Raw genomic sequence first — 24,368 nt, forward strand, 5'->3', positions numbered from 1 at the left:
CCTGACTTCATGGTTGTATTTTGCAGCAACCACAGCCCAAATGATGCAGGCATATTTATGGTTTTCATGGCATTTAGAATATGACCCAAAACAGTCCAAATGCAACCAACCACATATACTACATGTGTGACATTTTCATTTTGAGTCAGATGTGACCCAGTTGTAAGCTCTTGTCCATATGCTGGAGATGGTTTAACTAGGTTGTAGCTGTGTGATTACATTCAGAGGAGCTGTTATTTTCTGGCCGCATACAAGCTTGATGAAAGCGACTATTTGTAGATGTTTTTTATATCTTAAACACAGGAGGGACAAATTCATCCTTTATATACCTCATACATTTGTACTTAAAAAACATAACAGCTGATGACAACTAATTTGCTTTTTAAAACTGATTGTCAATGTTATACATTGTTATTTATGTGTGTGTGTAAAACTACATGGTGTCAATAATAAAAAAAATTTAAAAAAAGAATTTAAAATAGACTTCAAATGTTCTTTAAAAATATTTTAGGATGTGAAACATTAAAAATTTATAAAGAGTTTATGCGGCCCATTTTCTTTATCTAAAATATTTTTGAAGTGTCTTAGCTGTAAGACACATGGCATATGTGCGATATACTATTCTTATACCATTATTGTAGTTCAGTTTGATCTTTGGCTGCTGAATAATCAGTTCATTCTCTATTAGTGTCTAAACTTAAATCTTCTCTACGTAATTGCCAGGAAACACGCCCTCTCTTCCCCTCAGACGTCCAAACCACCAACCAGAGGCATCTAAAAAAGACACAGATGCATACAGATTAATGTCAGTAGTCACTATCACATGCAATGGCTGCATATTTTAGCATGTATTTGTGTTTGTTACCTTCATTTACAATCTCGATAATGTCATCTGTATTAAAGCTGAGCTCGTCAGTGTCCTGGGCATCATAAGCATACAGAGCACGGCACTGTGGGGAACGGGGTTTGGGTCTCGGGGCAGGTCTAGGCATCCCTGCTCCGGGAACAGGCTTGACCTCTTTTGAAAGTCGTCGATGGAGTCTACAATAAATTAAAAAAAAAAAAGTAACTGAAAAAGAATCTCTATCTATCTATCTATCTATCTATCTATCTATCTATCTATCTATCTATCTATCTATCTATCTATCTATCTATCTATCTATCTTTTAATGCTGTGTTTACTCTTGTGAGTTACATTCACGGCAGAAGAATCTTTAGAATACATATTTTACAATGCAAGTTGAACCCAGAGTTAATTCAAGTTTTGTATGTTGCGAGGTGGATTATCCTGCAGTGCATCCTGGTGCCATTTTTTTGGGTAAATGATGCAAACATGTCTGGCTATCTACATGATCCACAGGATTCATCAGACCGGTCAACCTTCTTTCATTCTTCGTATGTCCAGTTTTGATGTCCAGTTCTGATGACTGCCCATTGTAGATACTTTCAGTGATTGAATACAGTTACCAATGGGCTTTGACTGGCCTGCAACTATTCTTTATACACAAAAGGATTTGATGCACTTTGATGCAGTTTGTTGTGACGAATATACCTCATCACCAGTGTTAAAATTATCTGAAAACTGAGCCACAGTAACCCTATTTGTTAGCCCATACCAGACACCACAGCCTTCGTGTTTCAGAGATACTTCAACCCATCTGCTCAAAATGATATGGCTCTTTTTCAAATCACTCAGGTCATTATGCTACCCATATTTGCTGAATTCAAAATGTGAACTATGAGTAACTACAATCAGCCCAACATTAAATATATCTCTGATCATAGCATGAACAATTGTGCACCTGAATTCATGCTGTTACAGCCCATTCATGCTGTACTAATTTAAAAATACTACTTTTTTAAAAAAAACTTCTATTCAAAACGTAGACAAATTAAAACAGTAAACAATAATTTAGCTCACCCTGCCACTCCCTGATCAGGCACATTCATAAAGCCCATGTCAGTGTTAATTTTGTTCTGTTTTTGGCTAGGTCGAGCCCCATGGTGGCGAGGGAGTGTTGGCTGATCCATACTGGACTGATGGCGCAGCAAAGAAGCCCTGGAGGAAGTCTGACGGTTCTTGTTTGCCCCTCCTCGTCCACTAGTAACGGAAGACTCTGAAATGAAAGAATTTGCTGATTAAATGTTATAATATACCTCTTAACCTTTATTACAAAACATTAAATACACTTATACAATTAAGGCAGTCAATATTTCTGCATTTATAGTTGTTCTGTGATCAAATCATAGAACCACACTTTAATTACAATTCTAAGTTTGTTGTAAAAACTAAAACTTAAATTTAGATTAAAGGTTTTTATTAGTCAGGTTCAGCCGAAGATGCCTCTGGAGGCGCTTCTTTCTTGGACAAAAAATTTACCACCTATAGTTTATCAATAACCAATGAGAAACAAAGTTTACTGACATTATAAATTATGTACATAACCAGATTAATAATCCAAATTGCTATATGTCTATTTTTGACCCAGCTTATCCCACATATAACTAATTATATATTGTAAATTCTATAAAAACATTTTTGATATATTATAATGATATATTGTAAATTCTATTAAAATTTTTTTGATATATTATAATGATATATTGTAAATTCTATAAAAATATATTTTTTAAATGTTTTAACCATTGTCATATAAAAACAGAACATTAATGTTCTGAATTAAGGCCAAATTGAATTTTAATCATTACAGTGGAAACATTTGAAAAATCATTGATACATTATAAATATACATCATTGATTTTCCATAGTAACATGCAGAATATGTGCACTGCTTCCACGTCATTTGAAATGTCACATTTTTCCAGTGACTGCATTCAAATTTGGCACTTATTCATTTCCATACATTAGACTAAACTAAAAAAACATTAAACTGAAAAATAAATGAATATAATATAGGGTCATACCATGTGAATACCTCCCAGCGTTCTGACTGGAGTTTCCCACATATCTGCTCTTCCGCTTATCTATACGAGTGGGTCCTAAAGAAAGAGAAAGTCTTAATATTACACATACAGTATAAATGATATAACAAAACCATAAAAAGCTAAACTTATCAGTCCAGTGTATATTTTCAAAATAAGTGTTTGGTTTCATTAGCCGCATAACTGATACACCAGATTGTGTTCATTACTTATTTTGACTTAGAAGTAGAACGTAAATACATTTTGGAAGGAAAATATAAACAGTGGCATTAACAGATGTGATTATTAAAAGATATTCCAAATGAAGTGCTTACTTGAATTCTTAGGAAGGCCTTGTCCAATGCTCACAGTTAGGGTTTTGTTACTTGGTTTGAGCACCACATTATCTCCCTGTCCCAACTGAAACTGGATCTGCCGGGAGCCAGCTGATGCAAATGGACCCCAGCCTCCTTTTTTCACCTTAAATTCAAGACTGAAATGACCAACAGAGCACAGTGCATTAATGCATCTCCAGTATACATTCAAGTAACAACATTAATTTGGTAGTGCTAGTTTTAAGTGACACTAGTAATGGGAGGCCATTTTATTAACAACAATAAATTGTATTATCATTCTAGTTTTAAGATAAGAGTGATTAGTTAGAGCTTAGTTACAGGTTGTTGAACTTCAGTGGCAGCTTCCTTTGAGTTCTATCCTCATAGCGTTTATAGAGTAGACTCAAGAACTCAGTTTTGAAGACAGATTCCAGCACACTGTCATATTGTTCTTCATGAATTATGAAGAAGTCATCCTGCAGAGTGCTGAAACAAGGTACAAACCAAGGTAAGTTCCACAACAGACAATGCAGAAAAGCTTGACAAGGTATGAAGTTATGGCTTACCAAGATAAAATTCTTCACAAGTTAAATTAAATTTTTGTTTTTAGTGTGAGACAATTTAAAATGTGAAAGAGTAAAGGCCAGCATGTGCATCCTCAGGGATCAAGTAGATCACCTTTTTCTAAACAGAAGCTGTGCAACATCATTACTGAATTGTCTATACAAATTAGCTCACAGATAAGTGAGAAGGTCATAATGCTGGTTTGATTTACAGAGAAAAGACATCATCATGAACTATACCCACAATCACCCAAAGATAGGGTAAAAGTTTTGTTTTCAATTCGGGATCCCTCAATCATGGACTATTATATATACTATTGATTGATTAACTATTATTGATAATAATGTATATGTACTGTTATTATTATGGGGTCTGTCTGAGAAACCAGTTTCCTTTGTGTGCGGAGATTGCATGTTCTTTCTGTGTCCTCGTGGGTTTTCTCCCGGTGCTCCGGTTTCCTCCCACAAGCAAAAAGAAATGAAATCAGTCAAATTGAGCACCCAGGCAAGAAGGGCCATGGTCAGAGAGGTAAGAAAGAACCCAGCGGTTACTCAAAAAGAGAGCCAAAAGTCAGATGAGCGCAGCCAAATACAGAAACATCCTCCGACAAGGTGCACTCAGACTCAACAATGACCCAGAGCATACAGTTAAAAAACAAGTTGATGTCTACGAATGTCTCTGAGTGGCCCAGCCAAAGACCAGATTTAAACCCCATCAAAAATCTAGTTCCATGCAAATCTATTAAAAAAAAGGTGTATCCAATAAGACTTGCAGCTGTAATTGCTGCCAATAGGACTACTAAAAGTATTTAATAAAATATATGATATATTATATTTCTGTGTATTTCAGTTTTTGGTTTTTAACTGATTTTAGAAAATCTGTAAATACATGTCCTCAGTTTGTCATTATGGATGTTTCAGCAATTATATCTATTTCTATTCAAAATCAAATTCACAACACAAAACTTAATGGGTGCTTGAGGGGCCTGAATACTTCCTGAATCCACTGTACGTAATTCACGTTTTTTTTTGGCATTTTTCCTAATTTTCCTCCCAATCTAGTCATATCCAATTACCCGATTGCATTACGCTTCCTCTCTGCTGATGCTAATCTCCACTGCTGACTCAGGAGAGCGAGACTGACACACACCCCCTCCGACACATGTGCAGTAGCTTACTGCATCTTTTCACCTGCACTAGGCGAGTTCATATGCAGATCAGCTTTGTGTACGGAGAGCCACACCCTGATCAACACAATATTTCCCAAATCTGTGCAGGCACCATCAATCAGCCATAATTGCATCAGCTATGAGGTCCCTATCCAGCTTTCCACACTGTATGAACAACAAGCCAATCATTGTTCATGTAGCCGCCCAGCCCAGCTGAACGGCAGAGTTGAATTTCGAACCGACAAGTTCAAAATGTCAGCTCTGGTGTGCTAGCGCGTTTTACCGCTGTGCCACCAGAGTGGCAAATGTCAGTCTTTAGACAGCTACAAGGCAGACAATGTTTAGCAGAGTAACAGTTATTTGACATACCAAATAGTGCTAAACAAAACTGACTGCATTAAAAATCATGTCTGCACCACATTACATTACATGGATGAGGTTTTAACAAGCGTCTGGGCAAATAGAGAAAATAACAAATAGAATTTATATCAACAACCCAAAATGCTTATTTGATAAACTTTATTTGTAAGAAGGAGAAAAATGTCAGGAATTTTTGTTGAAACTATTTACTTTTTTACAAATACCTTAGAGAAACAGACTGAATCTTCTGTAACTCAATCTGCCTTTTGAGGACCTCACGAATCTGTCCCTTTTCTGGACCCTGCTTCACTTTCTCCCTGCCAATCATGGAGAGGAACTTGGACGTCAAAATGAGGTCACGCTTGACAGTCTGAAAATGTAGAGAAAAGTTGCAATTATAAAATGTCCTTTAAATCTAGGATCAATGTCCAGTGATCACACTAACCATACCTTAAATCTGCGGTCATATTTTACCACCACATCAGCAAATTCAATCCTCTCCCTGCGACCCACAAATTGCCTGATCTCAGGCCGGTTATCTGTGCCAATGTAGTCTCCCATGAAATTACGGTTGAGACTGTTCCTCCTTCTTTCCTTTTTATTTAACAGGATGTCTGAGGCTAAAACAGATGAGAGTAGTTTTAATATCTGGTTGCATCCATGTGATTAGTACTGAAAGAGAAGCTATCTCTATTCCTCTGGTGAATACAATGTTTAAGGGTAGAAAAGTGAGTAAACAAGAGAATACCAGCCTTAATTTAATAATCTGATAACCATATTACCTTCCTCTCGCATTTTGACGTATTTGCGAACAGCAACATGTTTGCGCCAAGCTTGCTGAATGACTCGAGCATAGCCGTTATATTTTCTCTCTCTCATCTCTTCCAACAGGAACAGCTGCAGGTAACATTGGCTGTCAGTGATACAGATCTTTTAAACACATCACTGGGAATCTGAGATTTAAACTATAGCTAAAAAAGAACAGTATGCAAAACAGTATTTTTTTTTTTTTAGAAAAATACATAATAATTATATAAGCTATGGTTCTAATCCAACTAATTATTTCTATAACAAGGACTAAGATGCCAACAGGGTTTGGCATCTTAACAGGCGACATACTACATTATATTATTTTCTTAGTTTCATAATCCTGAATTACCTCATCATGTCATATGTTCATACTAATTTAACAAAACTTTACATTATACAATTGCGTTATGCTTCCTCTCCACTGGAGCTCACCCCCGCCTCGACTGAGGAGAGCGAGACTGACACACGCCCCCTCTGACAATTGTGCAGTAGGCAACTGCATCTTTTCACCTCCATGAGGCGGATTCATGTGCGGATCAGCTTTGTGTACGGAGACCACACCCTGATCACCTTATTCCTCTACTCTGTGCAGATGCCATCAATCAGTCAGCAGAGGTCTTAATTCACTCAGTTATGAGGAGTCCCTATCCGGCTCATCCTACCCTATAAACAACAAGCCACGCGGCCGCCCAGCCCAGCCCAGCTGGATGGCAGAGCTGAGTTTTGAACCGACGACTTTGAAATGTCAGCTCTGGTGTGCTAGCGTGTTTTACTGCTGCGCCACCTGAGCGGCCAGAAGATTTTATTTAAGTGATGTTTAGATTTAACAGGGACATAATATGTAGTCCAAATATACCCAGTTGTAAATTAAATTGGGTTATCTGAGTAAATGGGGGCAAGTTTCTTTTTAGTACATAGGAATAACTTTAATCGATAAATTAAATGATTATTTAAAACTGGTCGTATTTTACTTTAATAGAGCATAAAACATTTTTATTTTACTTAGTTTAAGCATATTTTTGTGATTATGATAAGTTGTATATATGATGTTTGGATATTGGTTGAAATAAGCATCCCAAAGAGGCGTAGTCAGAAGTTAGGCACCATTGCAAAGCACTCTTACTGATTCTGGAGCTTTAATGAAGATCTTGTTCTTGCCTAGCTGGTACTGATCTTGATCCATATTGACAGACTTCAGCAGGTGAAGGACACCCTGTTTTTCATCTCCACGCCACCTTGGCCATGTCTCTTTTGTCAGAATTGCATACCTGTGTTCAACAATTTTAAGGTTTTTAACTAGCAGCCATAACAAATAAATGTTTCTTGATCTTTATGTTACCTATATACCATTTTTAAAAAGTTACATTTTAACCAAAATTTTTATTCGAATGCTCAGTGTCATGCAGAACAAAATGACTATGACCAAGGGCTCTGCAGCATTTGTTCTATCCGCTTATAGACCTGTACTCCATATTATACCAAGATTTTTTTTTTAATAATGCAGTGAAATTTATTTATTAGGATTTTAAAGTCATGTTTTACACACTTTAGTTACATTCATGACAGAAACTGTAGTTACTTGTTACACAAGATTCATCAGTTTACAAGTTTAACGTCAAACAAAGTCATGGACAATTTTGTATCTCCAATTAACCCGACTGCATGGATTTGGACAGTGGGAGGAAACTGGAGCTTCCGGAGGAAACCCATGCAGACATGGGGAGAACATGCAAACTCCACACAGAAAGGACACGGACCTACCCACCAGGGGATCGAACCCAGGAACCTCTTGCTGTGAGGCAACAGTGTACAATTTTGCTTCATACAAAGCTGTGAATGTACACAACTGGTATGTCACACTGATCATGCAAAATCATGCATGATTAGGTATCTTTAAAGTAAAGCTCAGCTCACCTGTGTAAAAACTTTTTGAAAATGCGTCGGAAAGCATAGCCGGCCCTTCGCACACGTATGTTCTCCCGGAGACCAAGATACTCCACTTGGTGTTTCATGCGGCTCTCCTCCCAGTCCCGTGGCTTCTTGGTCTCGTTGGGTTTGATACAGCGAATGTAGTGAGGGGTGCATTTCATCAGCGTCTGCACTAGGTTATTGGCCTGTTTCTGTAAAAGTAGGGCAGTATGTATTTAAATATGGAGTTTCTCTTGACCTTGCAAAGTATGTTTAGCTTTTGTTTTTTGTGTTTGTTGCCTTACCTTGATTTTGGCACCTGCAGTGGTGGGACGACCCTTTTTTTCAGCCTCGAGATTTTCTGGGAAAAGGTTTTGAATAAAAGCACTGTCCCCAAAGAAAAAAGATAGTGGCAAAGCATTAAGGTTGAGAAACATATTTTGAAAAATGAACAAGTGTAATTAAATAGTACAAAATGTACAATAATATAAATCTTTACAATCATATTATTTTCACAATGCCTAATTCTCCCATTTTTAGCCCACCAGTGTTCTTGAGCTATTGAGTTTGAATCTCAGCTGTGCTATCAGCTGGCTGGGCACCTACACTGACACACAAATAGCCAAACCAGGGTTCTTCGTCGTGGTGCAGGTGCATCTTTTTCTTTGTGGATGCTGTTTTTCCTGAAAGCAAGCTCAAATGTGGACTCATCTGACCACGCCACCCACAGCGCGTTTCCACTGTCTTTTGGTCCATCTAAGATGAGTTCAGGCCCAGAGTTCAGGCCCCTTGATTCTGCATAGAACTGATTTATGGCTTTCTATTTGTATAACAGAGTTTCGGGTTGCATTTCTTGAAGCAACAGAGGAATGTGTTAAGTAACAATGTTTTTTAAAGTACTCTCAAGCTCAGGTGGTTATATTGATCACAGTAGTCTGACTGAGCCCTGGATGGCTTTGGGAAACAGGTAATTCCCTGAATCTTTTTACAATGCAATTCCTTTACCTAAATTATTTCCAATCCAGCACTGAGTAGTTATTTTGAACCAAGTTTCTTACAAAGTGGTGAGCCATACACCATTCTCACATGCAAAGATCCTCTTTTTATACCGTCATAACACCCTCAACTTTTACCAGTAAATAAGCTATATATAACAATATAATATAGGCATTTCTCTCTTAATTTGCCCCATTGCAACATCTTTTGTGTGTTACAGGTATCAAATTTACATGTGTTTATATTTACAAAACACAATCAGTCAAAGTTGATCAGCCAAATCATAATGACAAGTCATTTCTTTGTACCTTTGTTAGTTAAATAAAGGTAAAAAATTCTTGTTTTTATTGCATTTTACAAAACATCGGGTTTGTAGTAAATCAATCAAGAAAAACTGCTACTTACAATTCACTGCTTTGCATCAACTCGATGATATCATTAAAGAGGACATCTCTGTTCCTCTCACAAAATCCACTTACATTGTACGATACCTAAAAAAACAACCATACATTGGCTATAAATTAGTACTACGCATGATTAAAAAAAACTTCACATAATGAGCTTGTGCCTGGCTGTCCACATGACTCATCTTATCAGTCAACCCTTATTCCATTGCTCAGATGTCCAGTTCCATTGCCTGCACTGCAGGAGCTTTTGATGGTGAACTACAGTTGAAGGGCACTTTGACTGGTCTGTGAATAAGCAATCATATACACAGAAGGGTTTGATGCACTGTGTGTGTTGTGACACATTTACCTCATTAACAGTGTTAAAATTATCTCTAATTTAAGCCACATTAGCCCTTCAGTTGGTCGGTAAAAGATGCTACAGCCCTCATGTCCTCTTGAATCAATGAGTCTTGGCCATTTAACAACTTGTCAGCAGTCATGGCTCATCCCTCCCTAGACCACTCTTGGTGGATACTTATCTTGGCTGCCTGTAAGCACCTCTTTTCTTGCTTCAAATGTACTTAAATCTAGTTGTCTGGCCATAATGATTTGGTCTTAGGTCTTAAAGCTGCCCATATCTGCTGCATTCACCACATGTAGTAAGTAACTACCATTACCCCAACATTTAATATATCCCTGACTTTGACATGTATAATTGCTATATACACTATATGGACAGTATTGGGATGCCCCTTCAAAATTTTTACATGTTCAGCATTTAACAGACGCTTTTATCCAAAGCGACTTACAGTATTGTGACAGTATACTGTCTGAGCAGTTGAAGGTTAACGGCCTTGCTCAAGGGCCCAACAACTGTAACCTGGCAGTGGTGGGGCTAGAACCAGCGACCTTTCGATTATTCGTCCAGTACCTTAACCACTAGGCTACAACAAATTTTTCTACCAACTTTGTAGCAACAGTTTATGGAAAGGCCCTTTCCTGTTCCTGCATGACTGTCCCTCTGTGCACACAGCAATGTATATAAAACCTGAAGAAAAGCTTGGTTTAAAGAAACTCCAGTGGCCTGCACAGAGCCCTCACCTCAACCCCACTGAACAGCTTTGGAATGAACTGGAACATCAGTCAAGGCTTTCTAGACCAACATCAGTGCCCAGTCGTACAAATGCTCCTGTTGACTGAATGGACACAAATACCCACAGAAATTCTTTTAATTCTTTTAAGTCTTCTTTTAAGCTTCTTTAGAAGAGTGTCAGCTCTAGCTGAAAAGATCGCATACTGGTCACTACTCTATACCATTTGTTTTTGTCCAACTAGCTTATAGTCAGGTGTCCAAATACTTTAGAATGGGAAAATACAAACAGGTGCAGCACGGGAGCAAAACTGCAGGGAAAACAGTGGAACTGACAAACAAGGGCTAAAACAGAAAATCGTAGAAAGTCATAGGACACACCTGCACAAAAGCATGAAGTTGTAGAACTAGAACTGACCACAGTCACAGATGGGCATTCTGATATTAACTGCTGAGAAGTGATGAATAAGTAATGTATTAACTAACAGAGATTTCTGAAAGTGTGTAGTACAGACTGCTGTGTGTGTTTTAGTGGTTTTAGGTTTCATGTTGCAGTCATTTCTGAATAAGACTCCCAAGTCCTACGTATTACAAAGAAAACTGCCAAAGAGGAACAAAAACACATTTTAAATGGCTAAACAGTTGATTTATTTATTTATTGTAATTAATAGAAGTTGAGGAGCTAACATTTGTAAACAAAAAATATTGTCCTAGTTTCAAACAATATTGACCTAAACCATGTTATTCATAATCCTGGCAGTTGCCCCACAACAAAAAACCCTCTAAATCTACCCGTTTTCAGCTATTAATCCAGTAAACACGTTTAACCCTAGAATGGGTGTAAAACAAAAACAAAAAAGTCATGTTATGCCATCTTAGCTGGACAACCTCAGGGCACCACTAGTATATCTGCACTATTAAAACTTATATATTTTACTTTTTCCACACCATATTCATCCAAAAACCTGAAGGTGATTAGAAAATTGGATTAAACCTAAACAAGCATGGATACACAAAAATACCCATACTCTCATAAAAGGTACAGATAATTAAAATATAAGGTTAGTTATTAACAAGCTTCTGAACACACTAGCTTTTTTTTTTTTTTTTTTTTTTTTACTAGATTTTACTATATTATTTAATTGGTTATACATTAGTAAACATCTATGTCAGGTTTTAGCAGCAGACTTTACAGATGGATCTGCAGCAAGTTGTCAGATGCATCTTGCCAAATTATGGAAACACAGATCAATTTCAAATGTCAGACAACAGAAAGTTTCGAACCGAGGAGTTCAGAATCTCGGCGCTGGTGTGCTAGCGGAATATCCTGCTGCGCCACCTGGGTGCCCTAAAATGTTTTTAGTTTGATACTAAAATGTTCACTGGGTTTTATCTTGAGAAGCTTTGCTAATGATATACTAATGCTAATAGCAGCTAGTTGCCAGCCTCTTTACTATTTGCTTGTGTTGTTTAAAAACATCATTCTAAATCTGTTATTATTAAACAAAATAATTTTAATGGATTAAATTACCAGTTTAAGAAACTGTAGGCAATAATAGAAATTAACAAAAATTAGCGAAAAAAAGTTGCATATGAGATTATGAAATAGAAACATGCAGTAAATTACTTCATATAATCATTTAAAAATACAAAGTAAATGCCACAGTAAATGTCTCTCCGTACCTTGCCAGCATAGTGATGCACAATGAAGCCTTTATTCCAGCTGTTAAAGTGCTCGTGAGAACTGATTTGCGACTGCAGTTTTTGAACCAAAGTCTGGTCTGCACCCTCGCCCTTGGCATGCATGGTAGCACATACATCATCCAAGATGCTCATGATACCCACAGGATTCTGGAAATAACACATGCCATTGTAACTCTTCATTACTTTTATTTGAAAAAAATCCTTTCCGGCCTTTTAAGGTATCACATTAATTTTCCATTTAAAAATATAGAAAGAATATACACTCACCATTTTGGACTCTATTAAGTCACATACAATTTTGTTGTTAAAATACTCAATGGGTGTCCATTTAATTCCCTCCTGTACGTACTCTTCCTATAAAGAGTAAGAATGGATACAATAATCACCCGGCCTACACAAACTGCTTCATGTCTGTTTAAAATAATTAAGCTGCTTACCTGCTCAGCCTTCAAAGTGAGCTCAATAAAGATCTGCTGAAGCTTCTCGTTTACAAAGTTTATGCAGAACTGCTCAAATCCATTTTGCTGTACGTAAAAAACACAGAAGCCTGTTTTATAGTTTCAAATTATAAATCAAAAACTGAAGCTTTATATTTTTTGGGACTTTGCAATTTCTACCTGAAAGATTTCAAAACCATAAATGTCCAACACGCCAATGTTGAACTCCTCATGGTCTTTCTGCATAGCTTTGTTTATCGCCTTTGGATGAAACAGAAGAGAAATGTCAGTAAATTTACAGACACCATGTCATAGAAGCACTTTTTATATTCCTTTAAAGTGATTCAGTATTATACAGGACTGATACATAGATACAAATACACAGAAACAGAATGTATGTACACACATTTTCTCAGCATACTGTGTGGCTTGTAGAAACATTCTAACCTATGTCATCTGGTTGGAAAGGTTCTATTTGGGTGACAGCATTAATCAGGCCTGAATGTGTCTAGTCTAATTAAACCCAATTTTCATTAATTTGGCTACTAGGCTACATAAGTAACCAAGGTGGCAATTACTTTTTCACACAGGGCCAGTTTGTGCTAGAGAACTTTGTTTCTTCAATAATTAAAATGATAATGTAAAACATGTACATTGTGCCTATCTTAGTTCTTCATTACATATCAAGTTCCATTTGAAGCAATTATTTAAAAAAAAGAAAGAATGAAACTAGATGGAATGGCAAACAAAAAGAGCTGCTTAGTTACGGCATGCTAGTGTTATAAACATACTAAAGCATAATGGTCTCTCTGCTTGCTGAGGAAGTGTCAGAAGATTTAATGATGTCACTCAAAGGTCTTAGTTTGTTCTATGAGTCATTGAAATCATAAATAGACACCATGTTTAGCAGATATTTTGAGATGACTAATAAATACCAGTGCAGAGCAAAGATTTGTCATGAAGATCAAAAACAGCTAAAGCTTTAAGCTACCATCACATATCTACTTCAGAGATAAACCTTTACTGTGTAAATGTCATGCAGATTTTAAACCAGTTACTTACATCTACGAGGTAGTCAAAGAGTCGTGCGTAAAGTGCTTTGGACAAAGCATCACGTGTAAAGCAGGCCTGCTCAGTGTTCAGAGTAACAGAAATGCTCTCAGTTTTGCCTCCCCATTTACTGTCCATATTCCTACTAGTCAGTTTCTTCTTCAAGCCTTCTTGAGCTATACCCATAAGGTACGCTGGGAAAGCAAGAACTGCAAACAGAAAAGAGAAACTAGCAGATTTAACACTGACAAGTAAGAGCAGCGACGACAGATAAGAAAACAGTTTTACCTAAAATCACCTAAAGGCTCTAAAAAAAAAACGTGTAATAAGCCATTTAAGAACTCAGAAAAGCTTGCTTGTCAAGGTTATTAAAAGTTTCACTCACAGTCTTCACTCTCTACCACAGCGTAGTTACCCTCCTCTCTGAAAGTAATGTTGCCAAGATGAAGAATTCCAGCAACAATCTGCAGGACAGCATCTTGTTCATCCAGAGAAAGACCTATGACTGACATAGCATCCTTTAAAGACAAAAATAACAAATTACCTTTATTACTCTGATGTGAAATCATGTTTGTGGGCAAAAACACTTAATATTTCAAACAAATGTAAAAAATATTTTACCAATCATTTACTGCACATTCACAAAACAGAAACCAACTTAACTTGGGGTTCCATTTGAAACACTGTGACAATGCAAAAAAGAATAATGCAGCTGCTGATCGTGTTTTTTACAGCATTTAAAATTGTGCATCTCACCGAGCAGCTATACAACTAAGTGTTATATGAAAATCTTTGTGGATCCATGTCTGGTTTCTTGAAAACCAGACCTACCTGACCAACTCCTCGCCCATAATCCCTCACAGCACCTTAGCATGCAACCAGTCAGCATTAAACACTGCTTGTAGACTTGCCCTGGAGTACCATAGTATATTATTTTAGTCAAATCATGCCAAAGATTGGTAGTCAACTGAGAGAAAGTTTTAACAATTTGTTATACCATTCAAATAACTCATGCAGCAAAAAAAAAACAAAGATCCAAAGAGTTTAAACCCACCATGGTGTCAAAGAACTCTTTCTTGTCATTGATATCGTCCACAGTGTAGGTACCAGACTGGTTCATGTAGAAGTAGTAATCAGGAGTAGTAATCCCCAAATTCTCTTTTTGTTCTTTGGAAGCCCCAGATAGAAGCTGATGGAAATAAACAGGGTAATAGCAGTTTAAAAAAGTAAAGTTTTTTGAACAGTATAGCCCTGTTATATGACGGTTGAACTAAATGCTGAGACGGCTACTGCACGGCAACTTCACATCCGGCGCATAATGACGTAAAATGATTTCAACTAAATGAATGAATTGTTAATCTCTGGAACTTTAATATTTTCACACCATAGGTAATTGCAGCCACGGAAAGCAAATCCATGGATAAGAAGGGACTACATTATTAATAAATGTCATTGTGATGTTTTCAATTGTTTTAATCAATTAATTTCAGTCAAGTTCAGCTTCAACAAAAAATATAGGGAAAATATTGTAGCATCAGCATGTTGATAACAAATACAGTACTGATATCCGATTTGTTAGATTTGATCTGTAAACAGTTAATAGCTAATATTTGCCGCAAATATTTACAGGTAGTGCCAGTTTGTTAATCCACCATCTGTGTGTTGTCTGAGTTTTTGATTTGTTTTGAATGCGTGTAAGATTTGGTTTGCTTGTGCATGAGCTAAATTTCCTCTGTCTGCTTAATAAAAGTCTTACCTCTGTAATTCAGACTTTGATTCAGTCCAGTCTGTCTAACCCCAACCTTGCAATATTAATATTGACTTTAACACAATGCTCATAATAATCAAGATTATTAAAAAAAAATAAAAAATAAAAAAAATTAAAAAAATTCTCTAACACACTATGTGTACACCCAGGCACAGATGAGACACAATACCAGTAAAAATCAGGTCTTTTGTGAAATTATGGGTGTAATTTAAGTGAACAATGTTAGTAATACATTCCCTATGGATGCTATGGAGATTTAATGCAATGATTTGTCAAACAATATAGTTGTGATAAGTAAAAAAAAAAGTATTAAGTCAGAAAACATATAGTCAAATTTTAATTGCAGCAGTAATGAGGAAAACCTCATCATGAGCTTATTGTCCTGCCCCTCTATAAACACACAGTGAACTGCGTGTCCATGTAGGCGGTTGCCCGGCCAGTCGAAAGCACAGCTGAGATTTGAAGACGGATCTCAGGGGTAATGGGCTAGAAAATTATAGAAAGTAGGATACTTTAGAACAAATAATTTTCCAGTTATGAAATCATAAAACTATCAAAGCCAGATCTGCCTGTGTAATTAAAATATACCTATGCTGATTTATGCCAAGTTCACACTACACGACTTTCCAAGTTGTCAGGTCGCTGTACAGTTTACACTACACAACTGGATCTCTTGTAATCGGGAGTCTTTCAAGTCGGTGTGTATTTCACACTACACGACTGATTGCTGATAGGGGGTTTCACACTACATGATCTATTACCAACTGGAATTGCAGGCGAGCTTCTCTGGTCTCCCAAACTACGTTTTGTCATGAGAACAAACGCAAGAAGTGACGAGGAGTTTAATGATGCCACGTCCAAAAATGCACGTCAAAAAGTTTGTTGCGCTGATGTGCAGTGTAAATGCAAGGAGAAAAAAATAAATAAATCTGAGTGGATTTGGCTACGTGAACAGCATGGATTGTTCTATAGTGAGTTGGAGGTTAATAAATATTTTTTGCAATGCAACGTTGGCGTTATGTTTTGTAGAGAACGATAAGGTCAGAAATACTGTAAAACGTGTGTGTGTGTGTACTGATGTATTCTGACAGAAACCATATTATGCCCCTGTCCCACCTGTTTACAATTTCTCCCCTGCGTTTCCCCTCACCCCGTATCTTGCGTTCTCATTGGCTGTTAGACATAGCAATAGAGTTTTGATCGCCGAGCGAACGCAGAGTTGTTCCCGAGCCGGCAAATCTAGCGGCGACCAGTCGGCGAGCGAAAATCAGGGCAAAAATCGTGTAGTGTGAACTAGGCATAAGATAAAAACATCTTCCTCTTGACGATTTTCCTGAATAATGCTTTATACTGAGAAGAAATTACTTTATGCTTTTTTGTGTTAAAAGTGTTTAAAAGTATTACCTGATAGTAGATATGGAAATTTCTTTCACCACTGTTTTGAGACACTACCCTGGATTTCTCCAATAGGAAATTTGAGATTTTTCCTCCATCAGGCTCACCTCCACGGCTGAACTGGATCTCGAAGTATTTTCCCTAAGGTGTAAAATATATGTGATGGTTGATTTTAAGGAAATTGTCCTGCAGTTTTAATACATATTAGACTGCTTGTTGCACTCATGCAGTGGTATAGCACAGTTAAGGCAATAAAATAGTGCTGCACTTTCATAACCCCACAAATCACTCTGTATGACAATGCACAAAAAACACTAACAAGTCCTCACTTGTAAAGAGTGTGCTGTTAGCACTTGTCCAAAGGCCCACTGGAATGCACACAAAATCTTTATTATTAAGAACAACATGTCTGGACCTGGCAGAGTAGGATTACTGAATGCCTTTTGAATTTAATTAATTACTAAAGCACAGAAACTTTGCAATCAGCATGTGTTCATTACACAACGTTCAACTCATTACAAATAAACAACAGTAAACAATCTTAATGAAAATAAGTAGTTAGATTGACTCACAAAGCGACTAGAGTTGTTATTGCGCACAGTCTTGGCATTCCCAAAAGCTTCCAGTAGAGGGTTTGACTTAAGAATGATATCTTTCACATGCTAAAAAAACAGAGATGAGGATAAAGATATTTAGGTTTTAAACACACATACATACACACACATACACAGAGACCATTCCCCAAAAGTTGGTACATTTTATAAAATGCAATAAAAAGAAGAATCTGCGATTAGTTAATTCTCTTTTAATTTTTATTTATCTGATAAGTGAAGAAAGAAATTAGAAGAAACATTTCTAATGTTTTCACTGATCAGCTTCATTGTGTTTTGTAAATATAAAAACATTTAGAATTTAATGCCTGCAACACACTCTAAAAAAGCTGGGATAGAAGCTTCCAGTAAAGTGTTTCCCCTACATTTCATCACATTTTTTATTAAGGAGACTTTTGAGAAGTAAAGACACTAATTGTTGCAATGTTCAAGTGGAAATGTATGTTCATTCTTGTTTTATACGAGACATCAGCTGCTTAACAGTCCGTGGTCACCATTTCTGATTCTCCTCTTTATTTTGCTCCATACAATTTTAATAGGAGACAGATCTGGATGTTTTAGGTCGCATTTCTAGATGCAGCGGTGCATATGTTGAGACAACAGTTTTCTGAAATTTTTGCAAGCCCATGTGGCTATATTTATCACAGTTGCATGACAGTTTCTCAAGAAATGTCATCTGGGAGATCAAAGGTCATGGACCACACATTCAATACTGGTTTCTCTCCAGATTCCCTAAATCTTTTCACACTATTATGAACAGTAAACAGCAAAATTACTTGCATTCTTGCACTGAGAAAAGCTTTTTTTGTACTGACTGACCATTCTCTCCTTAAGTTTGGCACAAAATGGTGTGCCATACCATCGTTTGTAAAATCTTATCCTTTGGTAGATCCTCCTTTTATACCCAGTCATGAATACCTCACCGGTTACTAATTTACCTGCTCATTATGGAATACTGTAACTTGAATATTCTATAAACTTTTCACAATTAGAACTAAACTATAACCCCAAATTAGAATATCTTTTAGATTTACTTTGACTTTTTACTTTTCTGGTTTGGGGTTTATTAAAAGACTAGTCTGTTACATTTATTTTTTAAAGACATTTACATAATTTCACTTTTTATGTGCTTGGTGACAAACATGAATGGTTCCTACCTGAACTTTAGGTCCGCCTCCAGACACTTTGGAGATGTAGCTCATGATATATTTTGCTGCCACAGTCTTTCCTGCCCCACTTTCACCACTGCATAAAGTTTATATATATACACACTTTAATTTCATTTATAAACTTATTGTCCAAATAGAAATGCATAACATTGCCAAGCCAAAACATTAGGACCATCCACCTAATTTGTCAGAAGTTTGTGGGTATGTTCGTGGTACTCACCATGGCTGCCTGTGAGCATGCCTTGCTGTTTTATAGATACTTTAACCAAATTTTTTGTCCATAACAATTTGGCTGTTATCCAAATCACTTCGGTCTATGTCGTCCCACCTTTGCTGCATTCAACATGTGTACTACGAGGAATGTCAGCCCAACATTTAATACAACTCCAACTTTGACATGTAGATTTGTTATGAATTAGGCATTGCCATGCACATTTTGGGGGTGATCCTAATGTTTAGTTTAAATCAGTTTGTTTAAATCAGGGGTGCCCAACCCCAGTCCTGGGACCCACTGTCCAGTACACTTTTCTACCTTTCCAACTTCAAACATATGCAAAGCAGTTTTTTTAGCTAATATGCAGAAAATGCTTTAAAGAGTGCAAGGCAGTAAGTCCACAAATCTGAATTTCTGGTGTACCCTTGAGTTAACAGATACTGACCTGATGATGACACACTGGTTCTCCCCATCAATCATCATGTTGCGATACATGTTGTCAGCCAAAGCATAGATGTGTGGTGGATTCTCATACTGAGCCTAATATCATATGAAAAGCAAATTATTAGGTTGGAGGCAGGAGGGGGTGGTTTGACAGATTTATTTTCATATTGTTGAAAGATTTACAAATTTTTTATGTCACTGTAGGTAGAGTTAGTTATAAATATTAAGGAATCAATATCTTACACTATCAAAATTTTTTCATTCATCATGGATTTTTACTGACTGCTAAATCCAAACTGTTTGTTTGTTTATTAGGATTTTACACTGTCATGTTTTACACTTTGGTTACATTCATAACAGGAACAGTAGTTACTCATTACGCAAGGTACATCAGTTCACAAGGTTATATCGAACACAGTCATGGACAATTTTGTATCTCCAATTCACCTCACTTGCATGTCTTTGGACTGTGGGAGGAAACCGGAGCCCCCGGAGGAAACCCACACGGACACAAGGAGCCCTTAATCCCAACTGGACACAAGCCAGGATGTGTAAAATGTAATTATTATAAATAGTTATTAATGAATAAACATTTAATTGTGCAGTGCTACTTAGGGTGAGGAATTTTTTCCAGTTGTTTCCAATGTTACACTGAATAGCAGCAAGTAAAAGGGCCTTGAAGGTTCAATGGTTAGGGTACTGGACTAGTAATTGAAAAGTCACTGGTTCAAGCCCACATCTGCCAAGCTGCCACTTTCGGGCCCTTGAACAAGGCCCTTAACCCCTAATTTCTTAGACTGTACTCAACACAATTTTAGTCACTTAGTGTAAAAGCATATGCTAAATGTGTATGATAAATGTAAAATACTGCGTTGATAAGCCAAGTAGCATAAATAGAATATTTCTGAAGAACAGAAATAAAAATGTATCCACACAGGCCATAACATTTTTAATTTTCTTCAGATTTTCATCAGGCTGCTCTCAAACTCTGATTTTAACTCCAAACATTCATATGTTTTAACTTCCCTCTGCAGGCAAAGCATGGCATGGCAAGTGTGGACATGCAACTCATTCCTGCTCTGCTGAAACCAATTCTCCACAAGTACTTAGCATAATTTCACAACATTAAAATACTATGCTTTATTAAGCATTGCAAACTAATGCGATAATGCAGTTCTACTCACAGCTCCCTGATAAAGTTCCACTTCACGATCTGTGAAATATGGCAACTGCTTAAATGGGTTGACAGATATCAGCACAGGACCTATGTAGGTCTGACGGTTAAAGGTCAAGGAGTTAAGTGATAGACACATTGACAATTTAATCTATAAGTATTCACAGAAATGTAAAAGGTACTATTTTTTTCTATTTAAAGGCATAGAGTAAATCCTTATGTAACGGGTTATTTGATTTATCATAGCCTACTCTCAGCATGAACTAATCTAGCCATTCTAATTTGAACTCAGGATATTTCCATCCACAACACTGATGCTTAAAAGATGTTGTTCTCAAGTCAGCCCATCTGGCGTCAACAACAATGCAATGCTCAAAGTCGATTAGATGAAATGTTACCTATTCTAACTATAGATGTAAATAATAACTAGTTTCTTGTCTACTCATAAATAATAATTTAAAAAAACCCTAAAATAACAGGGTTGAAAAGTGATCAGTCTTTGTATTTAGTACTTTGTAGAGCCACCTTTTGCTTTACATACAGCCATCAGTCTGTTTGGATATACTGTATCTCCACCAGCTTTGGACAAAAAAATGGGAAATATTTTTAATTGCAGAATTATTTAAGTTTAGTCAAATTTAATAGTTAGTGGCAATGGACCACTCTCATCAAGTTCAACCACAGATGTTCTACCAGATTTAAGTCAGGCCTCTGACATAGCACCCCAAAGACATTTACTGTCTTTTTCTTAAGCCTTACGTTCTGATAGTGTGTTTAGAATAGTTGTTGTGACGGAAGGTAAACCAAATGCCCATCATTTGCTGTCTGGAAAAGGGCTGTTGATTCATTTGGGAGTGATTGACAGCATTTTCTGTTCCCCTAATCATTAACAATTGCCCATGATTACTGTTGTCGATCATAGACTGCACTTAGCTAAAACACAGATGGTCTTCCGTCCAACCGTACTTTGTTATACCAGTTGGAGATTATACTTCTTTAGTAAAGTCAAAAATTTATGAAAATTTTTCATAAATTGCTTTTCACTTAAAGGATACAAAGATGAAGTCATCCATATATCTTTTCTTTAGGTTTTCTGTGATGGCATCTTCACTTATTTTGGAGAGGAGGACCATGTCATCCACTCCACTTACTTTCACATTTTGGGTTTGCCAGTGATATTTCTCCTTACTCCCCTGAAAAGAGAGAAAAAAACATTTAATATTACAGTTGCATAAGTATAATATTACACTGAGCTCCCATATACACTTATTACACACTTTTATTATAACCTTTGTTTATTGTTATTTATTATAAAATCTGTTTCAGAGCTTAAAAAGCTAACAACTATTGAAAACCTACCTAACCCATTTTTTGTGTGAAAAATGTGCAGAAGGTTTGAACATTAAAGATACAAGATATGCAGCATTTAGTAAAATCCCTTTTAATTGACAAAGCAGCTTGAAAACACTTTCCCAAAGTCATCAATGCAGAAAATGACTAGTTCCGACATATTATTGGGCCTCTTGTGACTTTATAAACAAAATGTTTAGGATCTACCCAGACATTTTTTACTAAATAATGACAACAATGCTTTCATACTAGGCAATAACTTTTATTAAATTTTAGTTTAATAAAAGTAATTTCAACAAAGGTCTTTGCAACTCAATCAGTAGGGGTTTGATATGAATAAAATGTATATAAATGTACTCAAAAACTAGAAGCAAAAAAAAGCTTTTGGGTGGTGTCTCGGACTGTGTGGAAACATTCATAGTGAACCTCGCTAAGCACCATACAACTGAACTATATCAGTAGGTACATTATTTGTTCTTTGACATTCTATCAAACAGAGCTCTTTACTGGGAACTGCTTCACAGTCTTCTATTTAAGTTACCAAGTCGACTGACATAGCTGACGAAACATTTAGTGAGATTAGGGCTAACAACTGGTTTCTTTCCAAGCTTACCACAGCCAGATTCACAGACACAATCTTAATGGAGGCTGTATAGTAATTGTAACAAAACACTTCAGTTATAAGCCACTATTTTAAGATAATAACACTGTCTGGTCATGACCTCAAAACATGGCTTTAATAATGGACTGACATTGTCTACATGTCTTATAAGAGCAATAATGTGGTGTCAAACAGAATTTTGTTATTTTTATTATAATAAGTCAGAAGACATTTGGGTGGCACAGCAGTCTAATGCGCTAACCCACCGTCACTGAGATCAGAATCTGAATATCAGCTGTGCTATCGACAACCCCAGACACGATTAGCTATGTATCTGTAAAGGAGCTGGAAATGGTCAGGCAGGTGTTTTTTTTTGCTGCTGGGACAACAACCTCTGCTGGCTGATAGAGATGCCTGCCCAAAAGGTGCTTGACTGCAGATGTCATTGTGCGGCTCTTTGTATGCGATACTGCGCTCTATAAGACTGAGCAATAAGCCAGGACATAGATGAAGATATATGGCAGCACAGCAAACCACAGTTCAATATACTTACCAACAATTTCTTTAATTGTTTAAGGATATCATGCACTGTAGATGGAGAAATATGGTAAACCCTTTAAATTGTTCTTTAAGGAACATTGTTTTTAAACATTTCAATAATTTTCACGTGCATTTGTTAACAAACTGGAGATCCTCTGCCCACCTTTGCTCATCAGAGAGATGGATACGGCTTTTATACCAAACCATGATTACAATCACCTGTTGACATCACCTGTTTAAAATCCCATCATAATTTTTTTTTTAACCTCAATACTAGTACTAGTAAATTGCCCTGCCCCAACTTTTTTTGGAATGTGTTGCAGGCCTGAAATGCATGTATATTAACAAATCAAATAAAGCTGACAAAACATGAACTATCTTGGGTTTATACTGTCTGCAATGAAATAAAAGTCAATGTAAGAAATGCTGTTTTTATTCATTTGCATTTTCCATACTGTCCCACCTCATTCTGATTTGAAGTTGTAATATCATGCTGTCTTTTCTTTTAGGTATTGTTTAAACATTCTTTTTGACGTCAAGTATTTGATGTCATGAAAAGCGTTTTGCTTCCTGTTAAACTGGTAGAAACAGTGTGTACTGCTCATGGCTGTGTATTTGCAGATGATGTTGCAAGTGGTATTGTTCTCATGTCTTCTTTGGCCATTGACAAAGCTGCATTTGTGGAGTGCTTAGGTAGCACAGCATTCTACAACGCTAGCCCACCACGACTAAAATACAGGTTTAAAATTCTAAGACGCTATTGGCTGGCCAGTTGTCTACACAGGCATGATTGTCTATGTCTTGGAGGCGAGGGGGGATGGGCCACTTGTAGCACCAACAACTGCAGCTTCACTATCCCAAAAGGCTTGGAATTCAGCAAAGTGTTTTGGGCAAATGTAAGTTCTGTGCAACTCTCCTATAAATGATATTTTGTCCATTCTCTTCTAATAGTGAAATAATCAATGTAAAGCTTATATGGGGTAAGCAAGGCATGCAGTTCCTTAAATGTTTGTGTAATTTTGTGACTTCCAGGATGAGTAATTAATTTCCTTTTAAGAACGTTTTGGCAGGCCAGCAACTTCTGCAACTTTACTACTTTTTTCCCATTTGGAGATAAAGATGCTCAGTTTGTTTCACTAAAGCCCCGGAGCCTTAAAAATTGCTTAGTAACATTTCCCAGACTGGTTCCTCTCAAGGTTTCTTCCTGTATTTTTAAGGGAGTTGTTCCTTGCCACTGTTACACTCGACAGGGGTTTTTGTTCTGTTGGTCCTGGATTCTGTAAAGTTGCTTTGAGTCAATGTCCATGGTAAAAAGCGTTATACAAATAAATGTGACTTGACTTAAAATATTTTTTGGAAATGATGACGG

General features: G+C 36.7%; 1 protein-coding gene across 1 annotated transcript; it reads right to left on the reverse strand.

The window, feature by feature from the left end:
- Nucleotides 1-554: 554 nt before the first annotated feature.
- myo1eb (myosin IEb) lies at nucleotides 555-22,414 on the reverse strand. The gene is made up of 27 exons (XM_062992297.1): nucleotides 22,400-22,414; nucleotides 21,564-21,701; nucleotides 20,519-20,608; nucleotides 19,336-19,430; nucleotides 18,665-18,752; nucleotides 17,469-17,558; nucleotides 16,906-17,037; nucleotides 14,788-14,922; nucleotides 14,119-14,251; nucleotides 13,746-13,942; nucleotides 12,864-12,944; nucleotides 12,684-12,770; nucleotides 12,514-12,600; nucleotides 12,226-12,393; nucleotides 9,469-9,554; nucleotides 8,373-8,454; nucleotides 8,074-8,279; nucleotides 7,283-7,427; nucleotides 6,132-6,246; nucleotides 5,800-5,969; nucleotides 5,574-5,719; nucleotides 3,597-3,743; nucleotides 3,258-3,415; nucleotides 2,926-3,000; nucleotides 1,922-2,117; nucleotides 866-1,041; nucleotides 555-774 (listed from the first exon to the last, which is right to left on the reverse strand). The coding sequence occupies exons 1-27, from the start codon at nucleotides 22,412-22,414 to the stop codon at nucleotides 698-700; spliced, it is 3,315 nt and encodes a 1,104-aa protein (XP_062848367.1). The 3' UTR covers nucleotides 555-697.
- Between the last annotated feature and the right edge of the window lie 1,954 nt (nucleotides 22,415-24,368).

This window comes from Trichomycterus rosablanca, chromosome 3 (genome assembly GCF_030014385.1).
Source record: "Trichomycterus rosablanca isolate fTriRos1 chromosome 3, fTriRos1.hap1, whole genome shotgun sequence".
Lineage (NCBI taxonomy): Eukaryota > Metazoa > Chordata > Actinopteri > Siluriformes > Trichomycteridae > Trichomycterus > Trichomycterus rosablanca.

What these genes read in the sequence shown, in the direction of transcription:
- myo1eb (XM_062992297.1), bottom strand. An exon ending in TGGAACTTTATCAGGGAGCT is followed by an intron (nt 19,431 to 20,518) that starts GTGAGTAGAACT and finishes ATATGATATTAG; the next exon opens with GCTCAGTATGAGAATCCACC. An exon ending in CGTCAAAATGCGAGAGGAAG is followed by an intron (nt 5,970 to 6,131) that starts GTAATATGGTTA and finishes CATCTGTTTTAG; the next exon opens with CCTCAGACATCCTGTTAAAT.